This window comes from Bombus affinis, chromosome 10, assembly GCF_024516045.1.
Source record: "Bombus affinis isolate iyBomAffi1 chromosome 10, iyBomAffi1.2, whole genome shotgun sequence".
Lineage (NCBI taxonomy): Eukaryota > Metazoa > Arthropoda > Insecta > Hymenoptera > Apidae > Bombus > Bombus affinis.
Genome location: NC_066353.1, coordinates 1,964,507 through 1,991,416, shown reverse-complemented (window position 1 = coordinate 1,991,416; position 26,910 = coordinate 1,964,507). Strand labels below are relative to the sequence as shown.

Genomic DNA, 26,910 nt, shown 5'->3' with positions numbered 1-26,910 from the left:
CACCTTATATAGCGAACTTTGCTATCGACGTGTTTAATCGAGACGAGGATTTAGAGTGGATGAAAGGAACGCGCGACTGTGTGGCCACGGCCAATAAGTTGACGATTAAACGGTGAAGAGGGTGGAGAGGGTGAATCGAAGATTGCAGTCCAACGATTGAAGTGATTATATCTCATCGAACGTGATTGGTCGAGTAATCGTTCGTTATAATTTAAATCACTTTTATATAGTTTTGTTGTCGAAATAACGCGTTACGGTCATTAATGACAACTCCAATCCTCACGAGCTGATAAGCCGAGTGTCAAAATAGTTGAAATAAAATGGGACGATCGGTGTCAGTGATGAAGGGAAGATAGATGTAGAGAAGAAAGAGAATAAGAAATATTTTTCAACACAGCTGACAGAAACAATTCGAACAATTTATAAAAATGATCGACGGCAGCGAGGAGTAGCGCGATACGCGGACAAAACGAACGAAAAGCGTGAACAACGAAATGATTCAACTTCTCCGAAAAGCCTCGCGTCTTTCACACCGAACGGAGAACCGCTTTGTTACTTTTGTTATACAGTTCCGAATCTGTCTGCTGCTGACGGGACAATCAATCACCGTCGCCACTTGCAAAACGTAAAACGAAAAGAAGAAGGATCACGCCAAAAGGGGAGTGCGGAAGTACCGAATCCCTTGATTTCCCTGGAATGCATCCCGCAATTTCCGTTCTCTCGAAACTCGTACAAATATCGTCCCCAAAATTCCCTTTGCTTTTAATATTATATAAGCGCAATTAGTGTTAGATAAATAATCTATCTTTCCCAAGATTTTCTTGTTGATTCGTTTTCACAATTACTTAATTAAAAAAAAAGCCTCGTTAAATATCAAATAGCAACGAATAAATGTAACATTTATTCAAAGATAGAGTAAAATGTTTAGAGATTATTTGAAATATTCTGAAATATATATATATATATGTTTCTTTGCTTCTGTTATTACATCTACACGCGATTCATCTTCTTTACTATTCATCCTCAAAATTCCATTACGATTATTTAATTAAAAGGAATCTCATTAAACATGAAATAACGAAGAATAAAAGTTAAAGCAGTTAATGAGAATGACTTTCTACTTTTTTTTTTAATATTTATATTCGGGTGAAACGATCCCCTCTTTTTGATTTTCGAGGATCCTCGGATGGAGTGTTCAACCCCAAGCGAGCAACGTCTTGAGCTCGATATTAACCTCCCTCTTTAATCTCTTTCGTTCGCAGGAAGCATCGGATTTCGAGGGATTTTTGCCTTTTAAACGAGCGAACACTCGAGCGTTTATTTCATCCGCTCGTCCGATTTCCCGGATTTACACTTCCCTCGTGAAAAAAAAGAGGCAATTTCGCCGACGCGTGTATTTCCTGAATATATCTACCCGAAGTTTTCATTTAAACGAGCAGCAAATTATTAATTATAAATCATTTAATTAACCAAGCAAAAAACAAAAGCTTTTAAACAGAATTTTTACGCACTACGTTGAAACGTCGCTGTCAAGTTAAACGTTGCGAAATTTCGCGCGAAATTGTAGATCGTACTTAAACGAATGGATTATCAAGCAATAAATGACAGAATCAATAAAGAACAATTTGTAGCAATTATTAGAATGTAAAAATGTATAATATATAGTAGAAAATTATTAAAATACTATCGAACGATTAAGATTAATCTTTTGGCTACTTTAAATGCCACAAAAATTCATTTCCATAAAATCATTCGCCAAATCTATAAAGAACAATTTATATCAGTTATTAAAATATAGAAATGTATAAGATCTTTGAATAATTATTAGGTACTTAAAAATGTCTGTTAAATTGGTAAATTCATGTAATATGCGAAATTATCAAAATGTTATTAAATAATTCCAAGAGTAACTCCTTGATTATTTTAAACAGTATACAAATTATTGTTACCAAACTATTTACTACAATTGCTTTAAGCGGAATAAAAATTTATTTTCTTCAAATATTTTCGTCTAAAATTTTCAATATTTTTTCAAACATTTTTTTCATTCAATTTCAATGAACTACGTCGACAGCGCAATTACATGGCGATTGTGCAATGGTGTTTTCGCGACAAAGATGGGCCAGCCGCGGTATTGAGAATACAACGCGCGTTTACCCTATTGCTAAAGAGCGTATTATCGCGTCGAATCGTTAGGGTTCTGCATCCTGTCAAGCGCACACACCCTGCCGAATGAAAATACGAAAACAATTTGTGTAAATTAATCCCTGGCAGATCCATGTAATTTTCTCGCCTCTCCTATTGCGTTTAATCCGTCATATCTAACTCGTGTTTCTTTCTTTTGTCTCTTTAACGTTCTATAAGTTCAATTTTACACTTTTATATGCGTGGTGAAAGTTTCAATTCATCGTTGCTCTAACTGTGTTAATATATAGTTAATTATCGATCAAATTATGTATTATTATTTTATATTAAATATAATTATAATATATCTATATATTATGTATTATATGAATTATATATAACATAATTAATTTAAGTTGAATTTCTAATATGAAAGGAAGTACAGCTTTATATTTGAAAATAAAATATTTTTCTAAAACAAGTTTCTAAAAACAAGTTCGAAGTCCTATTTAAAACTTATTCTTTCAATGACTATTAACTGTTAAGTAGACTGATAGTTGTGTTCAGAATACACTTTGTCATATCTATATTTACAAAAAATTGAAATCAATCTAATCAAAAATGATTGGCAATAACGAACTCTGAATTCTACAAATAAAAGTACTTTCGATAAACTATAAAAACTTATCTAATCAGCAGCTTGAAATATCCAACTGCGTATTAAACTCTCATAGATTCTCATTAATATCCACGTTAAGTTGAACTAACTGCATGTAAAATTTTGATGCAAAAATCCTTACCTAGACACATGTTCAATACCCAATCTAGAAAATGATCGATTGCCATCAGCGAAACCGTCAGAATGAGCTCGTTACCAATATAGAGTCTATCAATAACGCAAACTTCATTCTATTTAAAAATTTCTATTAAAATTCATTCTCATTTCTATTAGAAAAAAAGAAGGAATCGAAACAAATAAAAAAAAAGGTAAAAATAAAAAAATTCAAGAAATGAAAGTTCAAAGGATGAAAGGTAACATGATGCACCCAAATCGTTCGCATTTCAGTATGTCAGATGCATGCAACACGTCCGTAAACGAAGTTTCATAAAATATTCGACGAGATATTAAAGAATAATAAACTTTTTTATCAATTTCTCACCCTCCCTACCACCGAAGCCAAGCAATATTAATAACGACGGGGCGAACGTCAAGTGCAGATAATGTTGTTGAACGGATTTCAAAAGTTGTTGATACTTTGTGCAAAATCGTTCGTAATATCATCCTAAATTACAACCGATTATAAAACGTATGAACAATGACTACAATGATTTTTTCCATCGATTTCACGTCACCAATTATTTCCTATTACATAATCGCTAACGATGAAATCAATTAGTGTTTCTGTGTGTGTCATTTTTAAATTCGTATTTCTTTATGCCACGGAAAAGATTTTTGTACGTTGTACGATGTTAGACAATTAAAACTGGTCGCTTTTAAAAAAACTGCTAGATCATTCTAGTCATTGTGATATCGTTACATTGAGACCTCCTCACAGGGATATACGATTCCATCACAAATGCAACTACATATTCCATTTTAAATATTATGCCGAACCTATAACTTTTCCAAGTTCGAATAAAACATAACCACACAGTATTATACAATCGTGTTCACTATTAAAAGAAAAATTCATTCTGAAAGAGTTTTAATACGATCCCTTTCAAATAACTCATCCCAGCGACATACGTATGTTCATTATACTCAAATTCAACAGATTTCTTTGCTTCACGAAACGAAAATCCAAAGTAAGCTGAAAATCTCGGATTCCCTTTCTCCAAGTAGAAGCAAGAACGAGAAGTACAATATAAAGTCGATTCTACATAAGGTCTAACGCCTTGTTGGCAAACTCCAAAGGCAAATTGAAAAGAACTTTTAAGATCCAGCAAAGATGTCAAATGCATTCACGTACTAGGCTCACAGGCACTCTTGCACAGAGTGGCGACCGATGAAAATTCGAAAAGCGGTTTAGGTAAATCAATCCACGGCCCCAGGGTCAACGCTTCGACGTAGCTTAAGGCTATAATAAAGTGGCGAGCAGGATCAGGCTGGAGAAAAGGAAGGGTGGTACGAAGGCGAAACTCGGCGGGAAAGGGATGGGAAGGGTGGAAAATTTTCAGAGTTCATGTGCGTTTGACGTTGGCCCGTTCAACGGTTCGGTAATGCATGGTCTTTAATATTACGAAAATCACGCCGCACCCTCTTCCCATCTCCATTTCGCAGGTTACCACGTTTATAGGAGAGCTGGAGAGAAATATACATATGTGAATACTTATTGTATTAACATGTGAGTCTCTGAGAGGGCAAGTCGATCAACGCCACTCTTTATAAATTTTTCATTAATCAAGTACGTAATTAATAGACTGCAGGTTTTTAGAAAGATTCACATTTTTTATGAACGAAGTGAAAAAAAGGAACCTCAGTAAAGATTTGTTTCAACTACTAAAAATTATATCTTGTTCTCTACTACGCGTATTTTACATATCTTTGCGTATTATATACATTTCTACTGCTTTAAATTTAGCATGCATAAAAGTCCGCAATCTAATAATTAGTATCTCAAAAAAAAAAAAAAAAAACAACAACAACACGAGGAACTAGTTATTTCTATTTTTTTCCCACGTAAGTGATTACAAAGTCTAAGGCATATTTTAAAAGGTAATGTTCATAATCGTCCATCGTTATCGAGTCGATAGAATTTGAATAATTTGATGTAAATGTAGGATTGACATCATCGATACGTTAATAGAAAGAGTAACTACCGATCTCTCCTCCAATTTTTATCTAATGTTCACCAGGAAGAAGGCAAAGAACACGAAGAACTCATCTCTCCGACGCCATTAGGGGAAAATTCGAGATGATCCTGTTTAATATAAAATCGCTTTTTTCGCTTTTACTGCGGTAAAGATAATGATAGACAATTAATTCTAGACAAACTGTCTATCAATATAATTTTAACACACCTACACTTTATTACACCTTTCTCCACTGATCATTCTATGATACAATTCGATCAATCGTCGATCGTATCTTCTGTCATTCGAACGTTACAATGTTATTAAAATAAGTTGTACATCATCATCCAAAATGAACATGTTTCGAATTACCAATATAATTTTCAGGTGAAGATTTGGTTCCAAAATCGGCGAATGAAATGGAGGAATAGCAAAGAGAGAGAGTTGCTAGCAACCGGAGGTTCTCGAGAACAAACGTTGCCAAACAAGAACAATCCGAATCCTGACTTAAGCGACGCGGATGGAGATAGGCCGAGGATGGACTTGAGCGACGTGAGTCCTTTAACGAGTCCTCAACGGCCGGAAGAACAAACAGAGAACGAAGAAGACGAGGAGATCAATGTCACGTGATGAAATTCCAGTGAACATCCTGATATAAACGTGTTCGTTTGATGAGACACGATCGTGACTCATGATTCAGGATTAAAAACATCGAACAATTAGCAGGCAGTGAAAGTGTATGAAAAACACATCTGGTGAATTTCAAAGGAAGTTTCACTACCGCTTAAATCATAATCAAAATGTGTCTGTTCGATGAAATAATAATGGTTCATTACAGATTCGGGATTCACAGGAGAAAATTCAACAATTTAGACTATGATTGAGGATAAAAGTTTTGATCGGTCGAGGTCACTAAGTTATTTATGACACCTAATTATTTTATATGTTAAGAAATGTAAAAGATTGCGTTTAAATTGACTATGAATGTTTAATATACCAATACATTATATAAGAAAAAGGAATAAAAAGCAATATTGAGTCATGTTTGGTAGATGTAACTTGCAGTTAAAGTGACCTTGAATGTATGAAATCATTCTATAATTTATCCGTGAAATTCTTATGGAACTTGAAAAAAACGTTCGTGAGAGTGATAGTTCTCCTGTGCGTATCCTGAGATTTAGAGCTTCTAAATGATTTCCAATCTTTTAACCGTAATACAATCTTTGTATTTAGCAATTGCAACATTATCTTTTTTAACGGTAAAGCTTATCTTTGTGTAGATGTAATTTTACTTTTTGCGATCTGTGAACCCATCTTCTAATAACTAGATGATGTAAAACAATCAGAAATATATGACACGATGAAAATCGCAACAAAATTGTGCCAAAATAATTTCCTAGAACAAACAATTTAAATTTAGAGAAGTTTTATAATTAAAGAAAAAAGTATTTAAACAAATAAGCAAAGTTTCCTTGAATTATTCCTTACATTGTTTATTAAAATGAATGCCCGATTTTTATCGCGCCTCGAATTTTTTAAGTCTAAATAATTTTTATGAGACAAAATGAACGAATAAAGTTAATTCATCGACAATTTTGCGACAGCATTGTATACATGTTCCATTGTACTATGTTCGATTCGCGAAAATGGATCTTATAGCATATATAAATTAAATCTACGAAGAAAAGCTTGAAGATAAGAAATTGAGTTGTATAAAAGGTACTGTCCTATGAGACATTCAAAATATTTTCTGAATAACTTTTTACTTTATGACATAACATCAACGATGTCTTGATAATGTAATTATAAAAATTAATTTGTATCACCAGAAATATTTGCCGTAATAGCGTATATGTAAATTGAATTCAAATACATTTCTGTTTAAATTATTGAAATTTCTGTGTAAATTTTTATCTCTCGAGGAAATTTCGGTATAATGGAATTTCCACTAAATCGAGAAATGTATTATATTGTAAGTAGAAATGGATGTAAGTTTGCGTAATTTTCAGTAAGGTATCGTATAAGGTTGTACTAGACATAACGTTACGATTATTAAGATATGTACCTAAGGTTTAAGGATCATGCTCTCGGGCATCAAAAAAACCGAATGTAATTATTCATTGTGATGCATTATGATCTGTGTAATATATTGCAATAAAACTGTCTATGCTAATTACTTTGTATCTTTTGTCTATACTAATTACTATATGAACAACGAGAGTTTATAATCAAAATTATGAAATTAAGACAAAAAATATATGTATTTTAGAGAGGTATACAAGTAGTTTTAAACAAATTACAATATTCTTTTCTTGAGCCTTCAAACTTGAACAACAGCTTTGCCAACGTTCTTTCCTTGTAACATGTCAACAAATGCATCAAACATGTTATCAAAACCTTTTGTAATTGTTTCACGATAGCGAAGCTTCCCTTCCTGTATCCATTGAAGATTCTTTTGTGTGGCTTCTGAAAAACGATTATTCCAACGAGTCACTACGAAACCTTCCATCTTTAATTGATTAAACACAAACGACGGTTGAAGAATCGTCGATTTTGGTAGCGATGATGAATCTGCGTTGTACGAAGATATAGATCCACATACAGCTACGCGACCAAAGGGTTTCATTTGGTATATAACAGTACTGGAAATATCTCCTCCCACCTGTTGTTATAACATAACCATAATAAATATGTTGTGACAAAATTTTGATATTATTTTATAATGCTAGAGAACTGTACATTATCAAAATAGCAGTCAATTCCTTTTGGCACAGCTTTCCTTAAAGCAACTTCAACATCTCCTTTTTTGTAATTAATAGCATGATCAAAACCAAGTTCTTCTACAAGCCATTTACACTTCTCATCTGAACCAGCAATACCAATGACAGTAAGTCCAAAAACATGTTTTCCTATTTGACCAACATGGGAACCAACAGCTCCTGCTGCTCCACTCACAACAAAAACCTCGCCTTGTTTTGGCTTACAAATTTCTAGAAGACCAAAATATGCTGTGGCTCTAACATAGAGAATATGAAACTTTTGAATAAATTGTTTACAATGGATAAATATATCATATTGGTCAAATTTATAAAAAATTATATAAAAACAGATCAGATTACAAAATACACATTTGATATAATAATTATTACCCTGGCATTCCTAAAATTCCTAAATGTAGTGATGGTGATAGATCTCCAATATCAGGTACCAGTGTTGGTCTTTGACTTAAAAGTTCATATTCAGATGAATGATGTGGATTTATAATAGTATGTGTTCTCCATCCCAAATAACCAACAATTCTTCTTCCTACTGGGAAATCTGGATTCTTTGATTCAATGATTTTGGCTACTTGTGCACCAATCATTGTTACACCCACTGGATATCTCTGAATATAAACTCGCATGTAAGGATCCACAGAGAGATATTCTGCTTCGACAAGGTACTCTGAAAACATAAATCATATGTTATTCAGCTTTTAGGACATTATATGTATATATGTATTTATTCCACAACATTACAATTATTTCAATATTTAATTTTTTAACAATATTATTAAATATTAATATAAACAGAATATATTTTTATTTCTTATTATCTTTTATTTTTTAATGTCAATATTTTTGCATACAATTAGTACTTATTAGTAATATGATAATCATAATGTTAAAGATATTAAATCATCTAATGCAAGATTTATTTTAAATTTGTTATGCAATAATATGACAAGGGATATTGTCTGTAGGTTGATAATGATATCATAATTGTCTCATTTGACCCTACGGAATCGCGATAGCTACGAAATACGTACAAACACATTAAAAACATTCTCTTCATAAGAATAAAATATATTGAATAATGATGTCATTTAGAAGTTAAAACATCCATTATTGCATGACACTCTTCTCTATTTATGACATTTATAGATTGCTAACTTATTCAACACACAGCGTAGACGTTGGAAACATGTATAATGCATGTATTTTTTATATAAGTTATGTAATTTCATCCCGTCAATGCAACGTTATTTTCTAAAACGTTTATTCAAATTTCACTATATAAACAATTCTTATATAAAAAATGTTTATCTGTACTATTTTTAAAATTCATAGATAAATTTTTATTGTGTCCTTTTTTTTTATTTTTGAATAATGTTTTATAATATTTTTCTTTTTCTATTATATCAACGAAATGTACATATATTAAAAATCATATCAATAATAAACGAATATTTCTAAATATAATCTTCTTCAATTTTCTCTGTAAATTCAAAGTAATGAGTATATTTTGTATGTTTTTGTTGAGTGATATTTTATATCTTCCAATTTGATCATCAGAAAAATGTGTATTAAAAAATCATATCTGAACACAATATTCTGTAGTTTTCTATTTTAGGACAAAATAATGAATGTTATGTCTACGATATTTTATAAATGCCGCGTAGATATTAATCGTGACCTCCGTTGAGTTAAGTCACGAATCACGGGTTAAATAAATACATAATTACATCTTATATCATTTGATATTGAAGTTGTTGTACAATGTTAAAGGGAAAAAATGTAATCACAAACAATGAATATAATGGATCTATGAATTTATGAGTATAATGAGTAAGAATATCAATATAACTAGTTTTTTATTTTAAAAAATACATAATCATCAATGTCAAATGTTGATTAATGACAAATCATGTGACATCTACTTGCATTTGTTTAATCGATACATATATAACTCTATTATTAAAATCTTTACCTCCATTATGAAGAGAAGGTAATTCTTCTTCGATCAATTGCAAATCTGATGGCTCTGGATTCTTTTGAAAATGTTTTGCTACAATGAATCTTCTTGTCTTTACCATTTTTAATAAATATTCACAGGCAGTAGAATAATGACTTCGCAATAGTTTTAACTTGATAATTTGCACAATATTGTTTGGAATTATAGTCGTTAAAATAACCACTCGAACATAAACTACCTAAATCAATGAAATAAATTGTATATAATCGACAGATCACTTTATATGAACTGACTAACAGACTATTCTCATCGCGATGATTATTTTCTTCTGGAAATCCCCTCTATTTCTACGCGATAAGTAATTATACTTGATGAAAAGTAATTAGACTTGATGAAATAACAGAATTTTTAATTCATTTGATATTTCTGCAACAATACGTTTAATTTATTAAAGATACTAAATCGAACTCTATTAATTTACCTAATTAATAAAGGTTTATACTAAGTTTAAAAATATCGAAATTATAACAGAAATTAATGCAAGATGTAACTGTACACAATTAATATTTTATTTTCATAACTTACATATGTATATATCTGTAAAGGATCAAATTTTAATTTAATACTTTGTATTATCTAACATCTAATACAATATCAATACATTTTATTATTATTATAATACATGTCAAATGCATAATGTTCTATTGAATATTTCATTATAATTAAAATTTCAATATAAGTTATAATTGGTTTTAGAAACAAAATGAGCATAATATTTGTAAGATTTACATCAAAATTTAGTGTGATAAGTATACACATAGAAGTAATATAGAAAAACAGACATTTAAATGAACATAAATATTATTTTAATTTCAACATGTCTTTTATTAAGTAAGTAGTTTGTATATTTCAAATTTTAATTATTATTGTAATATTTTGAAAATATTTATAGTAAAGCAATACAGGTTTTTTTAAATATATTTTTAAGTTTGTCTGTTTGCTTATATCTGATAATTTCCGATATCATATCTAATACATTTCTATCTGACTAGTTTAACAGATATTGAAGTTAATATTGCAATAATAGTAATAATAATTAATAATAATATAACATATTTTTCATATTTTATTACCTAATTTATGCTATAAAGGAGTATTTCATATTACATTTATATAATGATTATGTTTTATTCTAATATTTTTGTATTTGATTAGCATAATTTTGTATAAATTATATTATTTTATAACACATATAATGTTGCCCTTTGTTATGTAATTAATTTATTTGACAGTATACATAGTTTAATATATCTATCTTAATACTACAGATTATTAGACAATGAAAATTTATACTACTCATTTAAAATATTGAACTATTTGTTATATTTGTTATTATGTATCACTGTATGAAATTAAAGTTTGTAAAATATAATTATTATTGTAAATAATCTATGCAAATTTTAAGGTATCAAAATTATACTTTAAAAAATATAAAATACTTTTTAAATAAACTTTACTTAATAATACAAAATATTATAGTTTTATATGATATGAAAATTAACTGTATGAAAAATAATTTATGAAAATTGATTGTTTCAGTTATGGAATATAAAATACTTACACTTTTCTACTACTTTACATAATTTTTATTGTGCCTTGATGTAATCCCTACTATCTCAATTTTTTATAAAGATATAAATAAAATTAAGAGAATTATTAAAATTTTCTATAAAATACAATTTACATTTTTAAATAAATATAATTGTACAATTTTAATATACATTTTCAAAATTACGTTAAATTTTTTATACATAAAACTTACTAAAAGAGACAAAAGCAATAATTTTCTTTATTTAAGGAACATAAATCCGTACAATGAAAAAAAAGTTTTTGAACTTATATATTGCATAATTATGCCAATGTTATCTTCTTAAATGTTTTTATATTTAAATCAAATCATTATTTTATTTTAAATAATACTAAGTGCTAAGGAATAAGTACTATGAAACAAGTACTTATATTAATGAAATTTTTATGAAAATTTCATAATTAAAATATTTTATCTTACACATAATATCAAGTTATATCTTATATCTGTTCCACACGTCATGCATGGAATTTAACTAATGAACTAATACAATGATGATATATTATTATTCATTAGTAGGATTAGATGCACTATTTTTAACATGTTGTATATTATTTAGAAACACTATTATGTCCTATTTTTTTACATTATCTTATTTTTTACTCTTCATGTTATAAAAGTATAATGTTTGTTTAAAAAATAAAAACCTAGATTTTGTTTGTATTATTCCTGTAACATATATTTAATTGTTAAAGCTATAAAAGTTTTAATTATAATAAATAAACTACATTTCTTTCCCTAATAAATATACAACATGTCAAATTCGATTATAGAAAGTTTCAATTAAAATTTGAAAAATCTGTTTTGAGTTTAATGGATGGTGTAGAAATTTTTATCTGTGGCTTTACAAGATCTACTGGTCTAGTATGTCTTTGTGCTTGTTGATGAGTGGATCTCACTGCATTTTCTAATTTAGTTTTTAGTTCTGTAGATTGAGACATTAACATCTTAAATTCCTAAAATAAAATATTGAATACTTAGATACTAGATTTATGTTTATTTTGTATTTTGTATTTAAAGACGATTTTATTTAAACATGAACTAAGTACCTGAGGATATTTTGGTCCTATCTTATTAAGCCATTGAAAACTTTGTTGATGAAGACTTAATTGATATTTGGAAGCATGTTGTAGTTGATCTCCCTCCAATAAATAATTAATTAGGATTGGCACAAGTAAAGTCAACATTTGTATGCCTAGTTAATTACAAAAATATGTTAAGATTATAACAAATTTAAAATAATTTACAATTAATCAAATAAACTGCATTTTATCATATAAAATACAAAGTAAACATATTACTCTCTTTTTACAAACCTTGTAAAAAGTCTCCTGAGTAGCATGTAACATACTTTTTGTCATAACACTACTCTAATATTGATATACTATTGTAAATGTTATGTAATAAATAAAATACAAATAATACAGATTAATACGTACGATGTGAAAGATCGGCAAGTCCTATAAGAGCTTCAACTGTGCTAATACATTCCAAAGTGAAAGATAATTCTAAATCAGTTGTAATCTGTTTACTCTTGTCACTATATAGATATTCTACTAATCTTGGAGCTAATGCATGGATGTAAGGAGTGCTTATTGCACGATCTGGATGTAGAAATATCGTTCTCAATGTTTGAACGCATTTTAATTTGACCTATAAAATTTCAAAGGGTAAATATCTCAAATTATAAACAATGTATAACATAATATTGAAACATTATTACCATTGTGTTTTCTGACTGGAAAGCGTGTCTAAAATGATTTATACACGGAAATTGTAAATTCGGTGCACTCACAACTTCAGAAGATGCATGAAGAACAAATACCGCAATACCTAACATCATCGCCACTTCGTCCATTTTCGTTTCATCATTTCCTACAAATATATTTTAAAAAATTTATTAGCTAAATATGTTTTAGTATCAAAACAAATTTTATGTAATTTTAACTTCAAATACCGGTTTTAGCCAGATCAATGATTTTGGCAAGAGCACTTTGTAAAAGACTTGTCCATTGTTCCTGACTTCTATGATCTTTTGCATATTTATTTGTGGTAAGACTTTTTATACAATGTAAAGCTGCATGAACTGGTGCATCTGATGTTGTTTTATTGGATTCACTGTCCGTACGGACTGCAGTTTCTCTGATCACTCCAGTTGATAAATACAGGAGTGTTGGTAAAATTGCTACAGCTCCTAATATTAAAAGAGTATGCATTAAAAATAAATATTTACTTTGTTTAAAAGCATATATTTACCTTGAGGAGAACAAAGAGTAGGAAGAGACTCCATTATATTAAGAGCAGCAGCTATGAGTTTTCCACTTTCTTCAGATGGCATATATCCCCTTTGGGATAAAATCGCTGTTGTTCCATCAGGATTAGGATTTAGTGCTGGGATTTGTCGGACTAAAAGACACAAACACACTTCTAGAATAGCAAATACCAATGACTTTCCAGGATTAAGTTCACCACTTTCTTCTCCTTCCCCTAGTAAATCTACATGTTGAGTTTCATTGGTTTCTTCATGTGCTGGTGTTATTTCTGTTATAAAATAATATACATATTTGTATATTTAATTTTCCTGAATATGTAAGACAAAATTTTTTTACCTTCCAATTTAGATTTTTTTCTCTCTGTCAAATCTTCTTGTGCTGCTTTCATTATTTGTTTCAAAACTTCCATTACTATCATTTGTATTACGAAACTTTCTCTTGTTAAAAGCATTCTACAACAAAATATACAGTAAGATATCATAATATGTATATTTATATTTATATAAATAAGGGACTTGCCTGTGAAGAACATTACATAATTCAATCGGTAATGAACGGTCTGTAATTAAAACTTTACGAGCCCAAGTAGAATCTAATAAAGTATACAATGCATTTAAACATGTTTCTGTATTTTGAGTAGACTCTGAAGCACGAGGGCTGCATAATGCTTCCATACATATACCTAAAATAATTAATAAATATAACTATCTGAAAAATAAGATATAATGTTTAATTTAATATTATTGAAGGATTTTTACCAAATAATAAATGGAAACGTTCAACGTTCGTAGTATTATTAGTAGAGACATCACTGTTATTATTATTGTTATTGTTATTATTATTAGTTGCGTTTGATGCTTCCACTTCGTTTTTACTCTCTTCTAATCCAAATCCTTTTGCATTAAGCCAAAGTGTTGCAGCATGTAAAATAGGTGCCCATGATTCAGCATAATGAGGTCGAGCAGATTCCATTGTATCTGTTGTGTAAAAAGCTCCACCATCATGAGGTAATTGGCTGGAAAATTCTAATAAAATATTGACTTATTGTTGTAAGTACTTTGTATAAATAATTTAAAAAATTATATACAGCACAGAGACTATTTATACCTGGAGGTAAGGAAAGTAATGCGTGATCTCTCAAGGCAGCTAGCCAATATTGACTTAAACTTAATAACTCTGGTTGCACTAAGCTTAATAAACTTTCAGTTTGAAATTCAAATTTCCCAAAATCTTCACAATTATCATCATCAATTTGATTCGAATTTTGATTGAATGTGTCTTTACTGTTTAATGCGGAACCATCTTTTACCATAGCAACTACATACACCTGATGAAGAAAGTAATAAATATAAAGAAAGAAAGGATAGTATTATAATTTGTTTCTTACCTCTGCCCAAGCTTTCAAAATTGCTAATCTTTCAAGTGTTAACAAACTTTCGTTATAAAGTTGTGCTCGTGTATGTCCTTCCCTTAATTTTTCTAGAGAAGATACTAGTAGCTGATGTACTCTACGAAGATCATTGAGATCCCTAGCAACTCCGCTTCCAATCCAAGCACTACATGCCTCGCATGCTGCAGCTGTAACATGCGATGCTGTTTCTGCTGAAAATGCAGGTCTCAATGCAGCTCCAACCTGTGATAATTATTAAATAATGATGTGATATATTTATGAAATATACCTCAAAATTCTATATTTATAATTAATTACTTGTGCTTGGAACTGTTCAAGTAACAAATGTCCAGGAAATTCTGGTTCAGGAACTTTGGCAAATTTATCTATGATTTCTTGTAATGTTTTCAATCCTTCAAGCCGAAGAGGATCACAATCACTTGTCGCGGCCATAAATGCCATCCGTACTAAATCGGAAAGATGTAATACTAGAAAGTCGCCTGTAATTAGAAAATATTAGTAAAGTTATAAGTTGGTAGTTATATTTAAAAATATTACAATTTGAAGAATTAATACTTTTTCCCTTAGATGTTTGCATCTCTTTCGCTAAGGTAAGATCAAAGTGCGCTTGTTTATTATTTACACAAGCAGCGACAATTTTTCTAACACACTGTGCTGCAAATACTCTAGTTGGCCACCTTGGTGTAATAGTTGGCCGTTGTTTTGTAGATTCGTCTGCATGAAATTCAGCTTGATCATCATCTCCTTCTGTATCTGCATTATCAGTATCCGTAGTACTATCTTCAACGTCAATAGTATTTCCTTCTTCATTATTACATGTTTCTATACGTCATAAGCATGAATATCTTATTAATCTTATTCAATTTAGCAATGGTTATCTTTGTTGACATATTACAGTATATTATAATACCTGAAGCTATTGTAAGAACATCTTTACATAAGGACAACCATTGAGATAGATGATCTGCTGCTAAGATTTGCAGCATACTTGTTAGCGTGTCATGAATGTCTTTAATTAATTTGCTATCAGTTTCTGTGTCTAACATACTAAACAAGACCCCCGGTAGACCAGTTTCTGTTATAACAAGACCTTCTACTATATTGGTATCTCGACTTTCGTTAGCTAATGTCATTGCATGTTCGCATACTTCTTTCGCTTCGCGTTGAGCCAATTGTCGAAGGCAAGAGATTGCAGCTTTACGTAAAAGCAAATGATTGCTTGATAAAGTTCGCTATAAATAAAATAAATTTCAATATAAAAAAATATTTTTATATCATTTATATGGGACAAATGAAATATAAATGTAGTGTAAACCTTACACATAGTGTAGGAACCAGAGAAGATAAGTTAACATGTCTTGGTGCAAATAAATGTAGTTGCTGAAGACATCCTGTAGCTTCTGCCTGTACAAGAGGGTCTTGATGATCTTGCATAATTGCACAAGCACACAAAAACGATGAACGTGCCATACAAATCGTTGATGTATTACCTAAAGATACAAACAATCAATATACATTATGTGTATTTAAACTTTTGTAATTGAAGTATGATAAAAGCTATAGACCTTGTAATTCTGGCCCTATTGTTGTGATAAGAGCTGATAATACTTTTCCTATACACTGATGTACATCAATATAAGAATGAGGAACATTAAGAAGAAGAGTCAATGCTAAAGATAATGTAGGTTCAACATAGCCTCGAAACATTGGTCCACCAGAATCAGCTATAAGTGCAAGAGCATGCAATGCCCATACCTGAATAAAAGAATAAAATTAAATTTGTTTAACTAGTGCCTAACTGAAACTAACTACACATAAAAGACTATGTAAGAGTAACCTAAAGAGTATCTAACTAAAACTAGTTATACATATATCAATATAGACTCACTTGTACTACTGGAGATGAATTATCTTGAGCAAGTGCGAGTAAAATACTGACACTTGTATTCAGATGTTGACTAGATCCCATCCCACCCACGTATTTATGAAGACACCCTAACGCTAAAGAATGACCAGTTCTACTAGCAACATCGCGAGCAGATTTTAAGCGGTCAAAACTTGTTTGTGCTAATTCCGCCGTAAATTTGGGATCAGAAATAACTTGAGCCATTCTTCCAACAGCTTCTCCAGCTGCCCATCTTAGTATCGAATTACTACTTACCAAAGCACTCTATAATATAAACAACATCAATTAAGTTCTCTATAACGAATAAAATGAAAATATACTGTAATGTTATTATAAGACAATGTTTACAATAATGAGATTAGTCGCAGATTTCTTAACATCTTCTTGACCAAAGCCAGTTTTTGCTTCATTCAGTCCCTTTAATCCGCTTAGCACAGCCGTAAAAACGTTCATCTGTATTGCTTCTTGTCTACCAGATTTTGTATGTTTTATACATTCACTGAAATGATCTAACATTTGCAATCTATGCTTATTTGCTACACGTGGGAAGATCTGACCAAACAGGGATACAGAGAGATCAATGACTGCAACTCCCAAAGGTAAAGGTCCAGGAATTATATCGTCCTAAAACAGCAACAATGGAATTAAAATCATTATAAAAAATCTATATTTTTAATAAAATCTAAAAAACATTACTTGTGGTACAGGTCTATAAAGACAACATGGATTGTGTTCCAAAGCTCCAGACCCTGCAGCGCTATTTGGTTGCAGCTGAAACAAATACAATATATATGTAGATAGAGTAAATTTCATTTTTATCTTTTATTGTTTTTACTATCAATAGTATGAACAATACAAAGTAAAAAATAAAATCTTAATAGAACCCATGAATGTGAAATTAATTATAATTAACAGTTTTTAAAACAAAGTATAAATTGAGACTACCAATCTTAATATTTATCATTATTTTATAAATTAATTTACAATATTCATAAGAAATAAAAAAAGTGTAAAAGGAAAATTGTGCAGATGAACAGCAGATAATGAAAGGCTTCATAGAACATTACTCACATGTTCCAAATCTGCCCTTCTGTTTGGTTCCATCTGGATATGAGTGGAAATATGAATGTTAATTTCAATTAATATTATATATGTTAAATTTCCTTACAGTTTGACCACTTAGTTGTTACATTAAATTTCTACATTAATAAAAGTTAATAATGGTATATGAAAGATATGTTAACAGCATCTACACATAGAGCACATGAAAAATGTATGTAGAACACTGTTATAAAGTAGTATTTTAAAACACATACTTGATCTTCAATTGTACGATGATCAGTTTCTTGTAACCATGTACCAAGGATTACAGAATCATTGGCATGACAAACTGCACGCAATAATGAAGTTGTAGTATTTCCAGGGTTTTCAGTTAATGTAAACTCTGATACTAACATCCTTAAGAGATGTGTATAAGAACCTGTTTAATATTTACAATTATTCGCTTCTTTAAGTAGTACCTCCACATAATTCTTATAATTACAAATATTTATCATTACCTTCAAAAGTTTGAGGTGGTAATAATAATAGTGTTTCATATAAACGCAAACGAACCATAGCAGCTGGAGCCTTTAATTGTTGACCATAATTTTTCAATACAGGTGATAAACTGAAATATTATTTTGGATATAACGTTAAACTAAGAATATGTTGGAAGCAATATTAGAGAAATAGAAATATTTCAGAAATATATATAAATATAACATACTTTGTTAACATTGCCAATGCAGATTCAATTGGTGTTAGAAGCCGTCTTGTAATATCGTCATTTAAAAGTTCGGGGCAATGTAACAAGAAACTATGCATCGCAGATAATGCACCAGCTCGACCTTCTAAAGTCACTTGCCATGTAAAAGCATCACCTCTAGCCTTTTCGCTTTCGAGTTCTTTATTTGAACGAGGAAAAGAATTTCTCCATAATAACAACATTCTAGGTAATAACCCTTTTACCACCGCCGTTCCTAAACCCATGGTTTTTTATTAGATATAATATTTTAAGGATGCGGATACATTTACTATTTAATTGTTCTACAACACATTGTTTTAAGTTTACTATACCAAGAGTCATTATAGCTCCAATTAGAAGCCATCCAGCATGTGTTCTGTTTAACGATAAACGACTGTTTTGACTTGCGCTTCTCAAAAGTTCTTCTGCAGTATTAAATATAATCTAAAATGAAATTATTTTTGTTTTACAAAATTCTATGCCATCATAAAATCACATGAAGGGACATAAATGTTATTTAGAAATAATTACTTTTCCTTTTGTATGTGGAACTCCAAGCGGCGATAAACGAACGCTACCGAGAACTGCAGCTAATGCACTACTATATCCAGCTATTGCTTCTGGTGAACTACGCATATTTTCTATTCCATCTACACAACGATCAATTAGAGGTGTTATCTGACTTGGTACTGCTACACAAATGCAACGTAAACACCACGAAGCTGCAAGTCTAGCTGCTTGACATGGATGAATCAAAACAGCCATAATGGTATCAATTAAATCTGGAAAAACATTCAAATTAATATAAATATCAAAAAAATTAGTAAGTATATATCGTATATATCTAGGATACATACTCAAAGATTGATCAGACAATAAATTACAAGCTGTTGTACCCAATCCTAAAATCAAATTTCCCATTTCTTGCAGTGCACAAACTAATAAATGTTGACTGAATAATGTTTCTTGGTTACAGTCCTTTGCGTTTTCTGGACTAAAATCTAAAAATTTAGGATAAAAAGATAAAAAATATATATACGTATATTCTATTAAATTACTATAACAATAAAAACTAAAAAAAATTATTTTTACCAATAGAATTCATCTGTTTCAAAATAATGTAGGCTATTTCTTTACATGCAGCAGCTTGAGCCCCTTCTCCTAATAATTTCCCTACAGTACCGTGTAATATAAAGTTAACACATTTTCTAGAATAGACAGCATCAACATGTGAGCTTGCTGCTTTTGGATTCGTTACAAGATCAAGTACATGTGCAACTAATGTACCAACATTGCGTTCAAGCCATGATCCTCCTAGCATTTGAACAAATACAACATATGCCTGTAAAATATCAATGAATAATTAATTAGATTGTTTTATAAAATAAATATGAGATGTTATTTTTTGTATTTTTTCTTACATGTGTAACTCCAACTCGAACTTCTCTGTTAACACTAGAATTTCCTTTTATTATTTCTCCAGTACCCTTCAAAAAACCTACTCCACCTCTTAAAAATCCGGACATTAAAATATTCAAGACTTCGTCAAGTGAAATTTGTTTACAATTTTTATTTTGTGTAACTAAAATAATAATAATAACAAATAGTTCTTGCATAATGCATAATGCATAATTGAACGTGCAGATTCAAAATACCTGAAGGACTTTTTCCTTTTGGAGCTGGAAGTTGAGTCATTGCCACCAATGTACCAAGTAATTTTGCAACAGCACATCGTACTTCATAGTTCGAACCTTCAAATGCTCGGAAACAAAGTGTAGCAACACTTTCTATTTCAGTAGTATATAAAAATGATGCATGATTTAACATTTCTAATAAACACTGAAAATATTTTATCAAATATATTTTAAGCAGTATATTTACAAAATATTAAATAAAGCATAATAAAATACCTTTGCAGCAGCACATCTTACAGCCATTACCCTATCTGTAAGATAATGTCTAGAAACTTTATATATTTCTTTATGAACATTTGTAATTGCAGATCCCATGCCAGCACAAACCTAATAATTCAAATATATGTAAGATTTTCAAAATAATTTTAATCTCTGTATGATATCAAATATTACCTTTTCTAGAGTATGCATAATTTCTATTCGAGTTTGTGATTCTGCAGAACGTAAAGACTTTATTAATATTTGTACAGTTTCTTCATATGACCTGCCCATCATTCTTCCTAATTTTTCATACATGCATCCCACACAACATATAGCAGCTCTATAAACAGTAACAAATTTTAGATGTTACAGAATGTATAAAATTTATAACTAACTAAATATACAAGAATTTTACTTACAATTTTGTTGGGAGGAAGCTTGGAGAATCATCTTTATTTCTAAGAATATCATTACACTTATTAACAGTATCAAAAAGCAAAAATGTATCACCAACACTAAATAAAGTTGCAAGACATCTTGCAATAAGTCTTCGTGTAGGAGGCCCAGGAGCTCCTTGCATGTGTTTGGTTAATTGTTCTACTAGCTTTTGCTGACATCCCTTAATATCACTCTGAAAGTTATATATTATTATAAAATAAAAGTTCACAACAACAAATGTATTATATATATATATATATATATATATATATATATATTGCCTGACAAAAATACATTGTTACAAGGAAATATATCATTTAAATCAATAATACCTTTTGTGCAGCTATTAAAACCTTATCCAAGAAACGTAACCATTCAAATATAAAAACTGGCCTCTTAGCTTCTGGGATTTGATTAAGGGCATCCTCATTGAGAGTCAAACTATGACTCAACTCCATCATCATTTCAATAAATTAGTTTCTAATGTTATCCACTTTCTTCCTGCAATTAATCATACATTATTAACAAATTTTTAATGTTATTATTTGTAATTGAAGAACTAAATATGTATTTTAAAAAATCATAACAATTTGATATCTCTCTTTCATAAAATACACATATGTATTTTTATCATATATTAGAAACAAACAAATTATTTATCAATACATAAATATTAATACTAAAATTTGATAAAAATATATAATTAAATACCAGAAATACTGCCGATATCACCAGTATACAGGAAATAACATAATTTTCTATTTCTTTTTATATAATATATTTGTAATCACTCCATTTCATCAACGTAAAACTGTTAGTATTCGTATTTATTTACGTTTCACATTAAAAAATAAAACGATGTAAAGTAAATCACTTTATAAACAGCATGTCATTCGGTATTTAACACCTTTCAACAATTTATATAAACGGGTACAGCAAGATACAATTTTTCCACGTAATTGACAAATCTTAACCTGATTTAGGTTAGGGTAGATCGTAATCATCTGGATGAGAAACATTGACAACGAATTATTAAGATTGCTTACTTGGCGTATTTTTATTATGTTCGTATATCATCCATGTTAGATTGATTATTCATCTTTTTGAATTATTATCATAAAATTAATAAAATAACAAATCATGTTAAATTGAAAAAAGGTAATTATGAAACATATTATCAAAAAATTTTTTATTATAACAAATATAAAATGTTAATAATTTTTTTCTATGTATGGAAGCCAATATATAGATATATCTTATGTATTATTTAATTATTATTTATAACATACTCAATCTATATGTACAACTAATATTGAATTTATAAATAAATTAATTTATTACTTTATGTCACATGCAGTTTATCATACTGCTTATAGTTTACGTCTATATTCAGATGTAGTATGTATTTTTAATAATAAAAATAATTTTTTCTTATATGATTCCTAGAAGTATAAAATTTAATTTGCTGAAAATTATTTTTAAGGATATTGACGTAAATAAATTTGCACTTGTGAAAAGTGCTTTTTATTCAAATCATTATGTCAGATGTATACATATTTTTGTGTTGCATACATATCTATAACGTATACATACAGATTAAAAATTTTCTGAATGCAATTTTGTATTTGCTGCATGACGTTTAAAAATCAATTGGAACACGTATATGCGCTATAAATTCGTGTTTGTAAGTCACGGGATATACGCTTTTCATGAAAGAATTCAAACATAACATTATCAACATTCAGTCATAATAATTTCGACATAATGCATCTCATGGATAATTATAACATTAATATTCTCCAGTAAAGAAATGTACGATCTATATACTATGTATGTCTTGAATTAATGCTTTGTCAGAGTAATTTCACAGTTAATGATATGTCTACTGATAATGGCAAACATTAATGATCGTATCACTACTGCCTTTTTCTTTTCTTTAGTCTCTTAGCGCTGATAAATTATTCGAGAAAAATTATATCACTCTTTTTGTCTCTAATTTATGCAGAAAAATGTATAAACATATTTTTTGAACATTTCACCAGTCAAACTACTTTATTTAAAAAAGAAAAGGATTCTTTATTTCTCTACCACGGTAAACCCATATCACCAAAATATTCCATTTTGGATATTCGTAAGATTTTTTATACATAGAGCTTTTTGGGAATATGTATAGAAGTAAACAAGGTATTCATTTTTTCTTTGGAAACGCTTGTTAAAATTAATTTCATAACAGGAAAGTCAATTCTGCGAAACAAAGCTGTTAGTCACACATCTACGTAGATACATGATAATTGAGGATTAATATATGTAATATACGTTAGTATGTAAGCTACTTTATAAATATGAATCGTGATGAAGTTACATTTTTTTTCATTAATCTCCATAATTCATAATGCACTGTTCGCAAATACTCAGATTTATAAACGGTTATTATATAAACGACGGAAGTACTTGCAATCGTAGAAGGTAGCGTTCTCTTCTGCTACTTTTTATTAATTATAACTTTTTGCATATTTTTCCGGATACTAAGAGGTTCTAAAAAAAAAAAAGAGTAAAAATTGTCTCTCCTCTAGATTTTTATTTAAATGTCCCAAGATCGTTAAACCACAGATGCGTAATTATCATAGTTGCATGTATCAGTAAGTAATATATCAACGGATTTCACGTCACCAGTACATTACTTTTTTGCGTTCATCTGGTGTCTCGACACTCGAACAAACATAATAATTAAACTGTGAGTCTTTATGCATTTATGGGAAATTTGAAACGCATATGATGTAAAGTTGTATAAATTATTTTTAAAAGGTACTCTAATAATAATAAGAACAAATCTTGATCAAAATTTTATTCCTTTAATAACCGTAAAACTATCAAATTGCAATAAACATTCGCAGATTAATAAATAGCTATTACCCCTTGTTATGATGCAACAATATGTGCAGAACCAGAAAGAGTTAGATTCGGTAAAGACGAGCGTCACCGCCGCGACAATTTGCCGTTTGAGGATAGCATAAATTCATACGAATCAGTTCACGCGGGATGCAAATCTTAGACGGGAAATTAATGCAAAACGCTCTTATGGACTTCAACAAAAATTAAATACGCAAACGCGGCAGTAATTTGCTGCGGCAACTGTGACGCTACTCCTCTGCTCCGAATCTTGGAAATTACGAAAATCAATTACATTATTTATTACGAAACTGAATGAAATGGAGCAGAAAACTCTCACTCCTAAATGCATACAATATTACTAATCATGTTATACGAACTTAGAAATTATTACATCATATCCTATTTCCATGATACATATTTTAATAGTTTTTGCCAGCTTTATCGATCGCGATTTATGCAACGATTTAAATAACTTTCCCGCCACTACTTGTCCCTTTTATCATATAGTGTGTGTCATTTAACTGGAAATGTAATACTTGGAAATGCCTAAATAAACATCTTAATATCTCGAAAACTATAGACGATACGGAAAAATGTTTGAAGCGAACGTTATATAATACCAAGGGAGGCATTTCATACCGATATTTATTTTGCAATGATCTTGAAAAGATCTATGAAGATTTTTATTTTTAAATGGCAACTATATCTTTTATTTCATATTCTTGCAGCCGATATCGAAACGTTTTCAGAACACTACCTATTTGCATCTTTCGTATAAATTACTATCGAGACATTAAATTTCAAATATGATGCGTCGTCAGAGTCTTAGCGTTATCCATTGTAAACAACGGGGTGGTTACTCGGTCGGACTTTGTACATTATAGTGGCTCTAGAAAATAGGTGTATGCCAAATTCTATCCTTAAAGCAATTAGTCGCTTTTCCTCCTACGCATCTACCATTAAAAGGTATACAATTTTTTATCCTTCTTAAGAATTAGTATCTCAATAGCAGTTTATGAGAAAGTTACAAGTAAATAGCGCTTTGAAAACGCTTCGATATCTGCTACAAGAATATGTAATAAAAGAATATAGTTGCCGTTTAAAAACATGTACAGAGATTTTCAAGGTCGTCGCACAGTAAGATAAATAGCGATATGACATGTCTTCTTTACCATCGTGCAGCATTTGTTTCAAACATTCCTTCGTATCGCATAGGTTTCGAAATATTTACATATTTGCACACGTTTACAAATAAATGGAACACACTGTATATTGCTGCTACAGGTATGGCTTAACTTACAAATTATTTTTTAAAACACGTTAACCCGGCATACATACAATGTCACTGTATAAACATTGAAATGAAAGTAGCATTCGTGTTGCTCGTGGTCTACAAAAGTTATCGGGAAACTCCAAGAAAATAAAAGGAAATGATGACACTGATTATTATGGTTCACGGCAATAACTAGCAACATTGTCAAGAGACTCGTTAGCTTTATGATCGAGAGTGCAATGATAAACTATCTTTGCTGTTAAAGACGGTAAAACATGTGTTATTATAATCATCGATGGCAATAAGTAGCCAGAATACTTTGGATTTTGTTAATTGAATTAAAGTGGGTCATAATTGCGAATAAATTGTAATAAAATAAGTGGTCTACTATTGTTATACAATACTATTTAGTATTGATATTTGCCAGTAAGTTATATTTTGTCTGACAGGTAAGTGGAATATTTCACCAAAATTATATTGATTCATATTTCTTATTGAATATTTATGAACTTTTCCCATCATAGTGTCAGTTTCTAATCCTCATGTCAGCAAAATCTGATTTCGTTGAATAGTTATTCTTTCTTGATGGTACTACAGAAATATTTCAAACCGATTTTAAGAGAAATCAATATTTAAATCTAAAGCTAGACGTTTTCTATACGACATAAAATTTTAAAGAAAAAATTCTTACAGAACATGTGTGCATATACATATTATTATATCCTTACAGGTTCATCATCAGACATCTTGAAAAAAGTTTGACGTATGAAATGGTAAAAAGTAATATACGTCATCGAATGGTATGCCGAAAACACATACATGTTTATCATAGATCTGTTGTAATTACGTATCAATAGAAGCGAACTACACGTAAGATTATCATTATATCATTAAGGGTATCCTCAGGCTATCAATACATGTTGTCAGCATTTCAAGGTTCTCAACTAAAAGGATCAATATGTACTGTCAATATAATATTGTCAATATTTATTGACAAACTGCATTTCCGTTAAGAATCTTGAAATATTGGCAATATTATTGATTGTCTCTAAAAAGGGTCCTTAGAGTTCCCTTTTTATATATACATATCATAAAAACTTTTCGGTTGTCGTGAAACAATCGTGTATTGCTTTCTATCGAATTTCATTGTTGAAATTAATGAATTTAAAAGTTCATTATTAATTTAGACAGATACCTCCTTATGTATTTAATAATTAGAAAGAGAAAAAATTTGAGACCAGTTATTTAATAGTATCAATATTAATGATGAATTGTCCAATTCGTCAAGTCATGATAACACAGACACTACATACATATGGGTGGAACATTATGAGTCAAAAAATTAATATGGATTTCCAGTAAATCACAGTTCGGTTTGTATTCACAAGTGAAGCTGTCTACATTGTCAGACAATTGTCCGCAGAAACGTGATGCAGCCAATCAGTGTCTGTCTTTTTGCGGATTTTTTACGATGATTGCCTACGATATGTGTTTGCGGGCAATTGTCTATCAGCGTAGAATTAGCTTAAGCAAATACAATCAAAATCAAATAGAATCAGTAAAATTTAAGTGATGAAGGATACTGCAAACGGCCGGCGAGCTCCCGATAAATTTATCACTTCTGCAGCAGGTAATATTATCACTTGTAATGTACTTTCGTCTTGAAGTTCAAGGTTAACAGAGAATCACCTTGATATAATTAAATTCATTCTCTTATCGATTCAACGTGCCACTAAC

The 26,910-nt window shown here is 29.9% G+C and overlaps 3 protein-coding genes across 6 annotated transcripts in view; 1 reads left to right on the top strand and 2 right to left on the bottom strand.

Moving 5' to 3' along the window:
* Positions 1-6,440, top strand: part of LOC126921363 (uncharacterized) — a 28,581-nt gene extending 22,141 nt beyond the window's left edge. Inside the window, exon 4 of the mRNA XM_050732888.1 lies at positions 5,305-6,440. Within this exon, the coding sequence (XP_050588845.1) occupies positions 5,305-5,547 (243 nt within the window). The 3' untranslated portion in view covers positions 5,548-6,440. The remainder of the gene's footprint in view (positions 1-5,304) is intronic.
* A 719-nt stretch (positions 6,441-7,159) lies between these two features.
* On the bottom strand, positions 7,160-9,811 carry LOC126921374 (prostaglandin reductase 1-like). Of its 2 annotated transcripts, none has more exons than XM_050732911.1 (4): positions 9,667-9,811; positions 8,067-8,361; positions 7,657-7,933; positions 7,160-7,579 (listed from the first exon to the last, which is right to left on the bottom strand). In XM_050732911.1, exons 1-4 carry the CDS (start codon positions 9,770-9,772, stop codon positions 7,238-7,240), a joined length of 1,020 nt encoding a protein of 339 aa, XP_050588868.1. In that variant the 5' UTR covers positions 9,773-9,811; the 3' UTR covers positions 7,160-7,237. The 2 variants fall into 2 exon arrangements, with proteins under 2 accessions (XP_050588868.1, XP_050588870.1); XM_050732913.1 differs by lacking the exon at positions 9,667-9,811 and adding an exon at positions 8,726-8,884.
* LOC126921353 (HEAT repeat-containing protein 5B) lies at positions 9,740-22,020 on the bottom strand. Of its 3 annotated transcripts, XM_050732863.1 has the most exons (35): positions 21,720-22,020; positions 21,341-21,509; positions 20,990-21,201; positions 20,763-20,910; positions 20,586-20,696; positions 20,331-20,514; positions 20,097-20,257; positions 19,768-20,017; positions 19,533-19,676; positions 19,207-19,457; positions 19,008-19,119; positions 18,658-18,910; positions 18,449-18,558; positions 18,206-18,369; positions 17,961-17,993; positions 17,586-17,660; positions 17,238-17,513; positions 16,872-17,153; positions 16,549-16,738; positions 16,304-16,473; positions 15,894-16,215; positions 15,539-15,805; positions 15,281-15,462; positions 14,960-15,205; positions 14,680-14,899; positions 14,331-14,597; positions 14,092-14,254; positions 13,909-14,024; positions 13,556-13,840; positions 13,257-13,493; positions 13,023-13,174; positions 12,739-12,952; positions 12,616-12,630; positions 12,349-12,494; positions 9,740-12,255 (listed from the first exon to the last, which is right to left on the bottom strand). In XM_050732863.1, the coding sequence occupies exons 2-35, from the start codon at positions 21,470-21,472 to the stop codon at positions 12,079-12,081; spliced, it is 6,267 nt and encodes a 2,088-aa protein (XP_050588820.1). In that variant the 5' UTR covers positions 21,473-21,509; positions 21,720-22,020; the 3' UTR covers positions 9,740-12,078. The 3 variants fall into 3 exon arrangements, with proteins under 3 accessions (XP_050588820.1, XP_050588821.1, XP_050588822.1); XM_050732864.1 differs by lacking the exon at positions 12,616-12,630; XM_050732865.1 differs by lacking the exon at positions 17,961-17,993.
* Between the last annotated feature and the right edge of the window lie 4,890 nt (positions 22,021-26,910).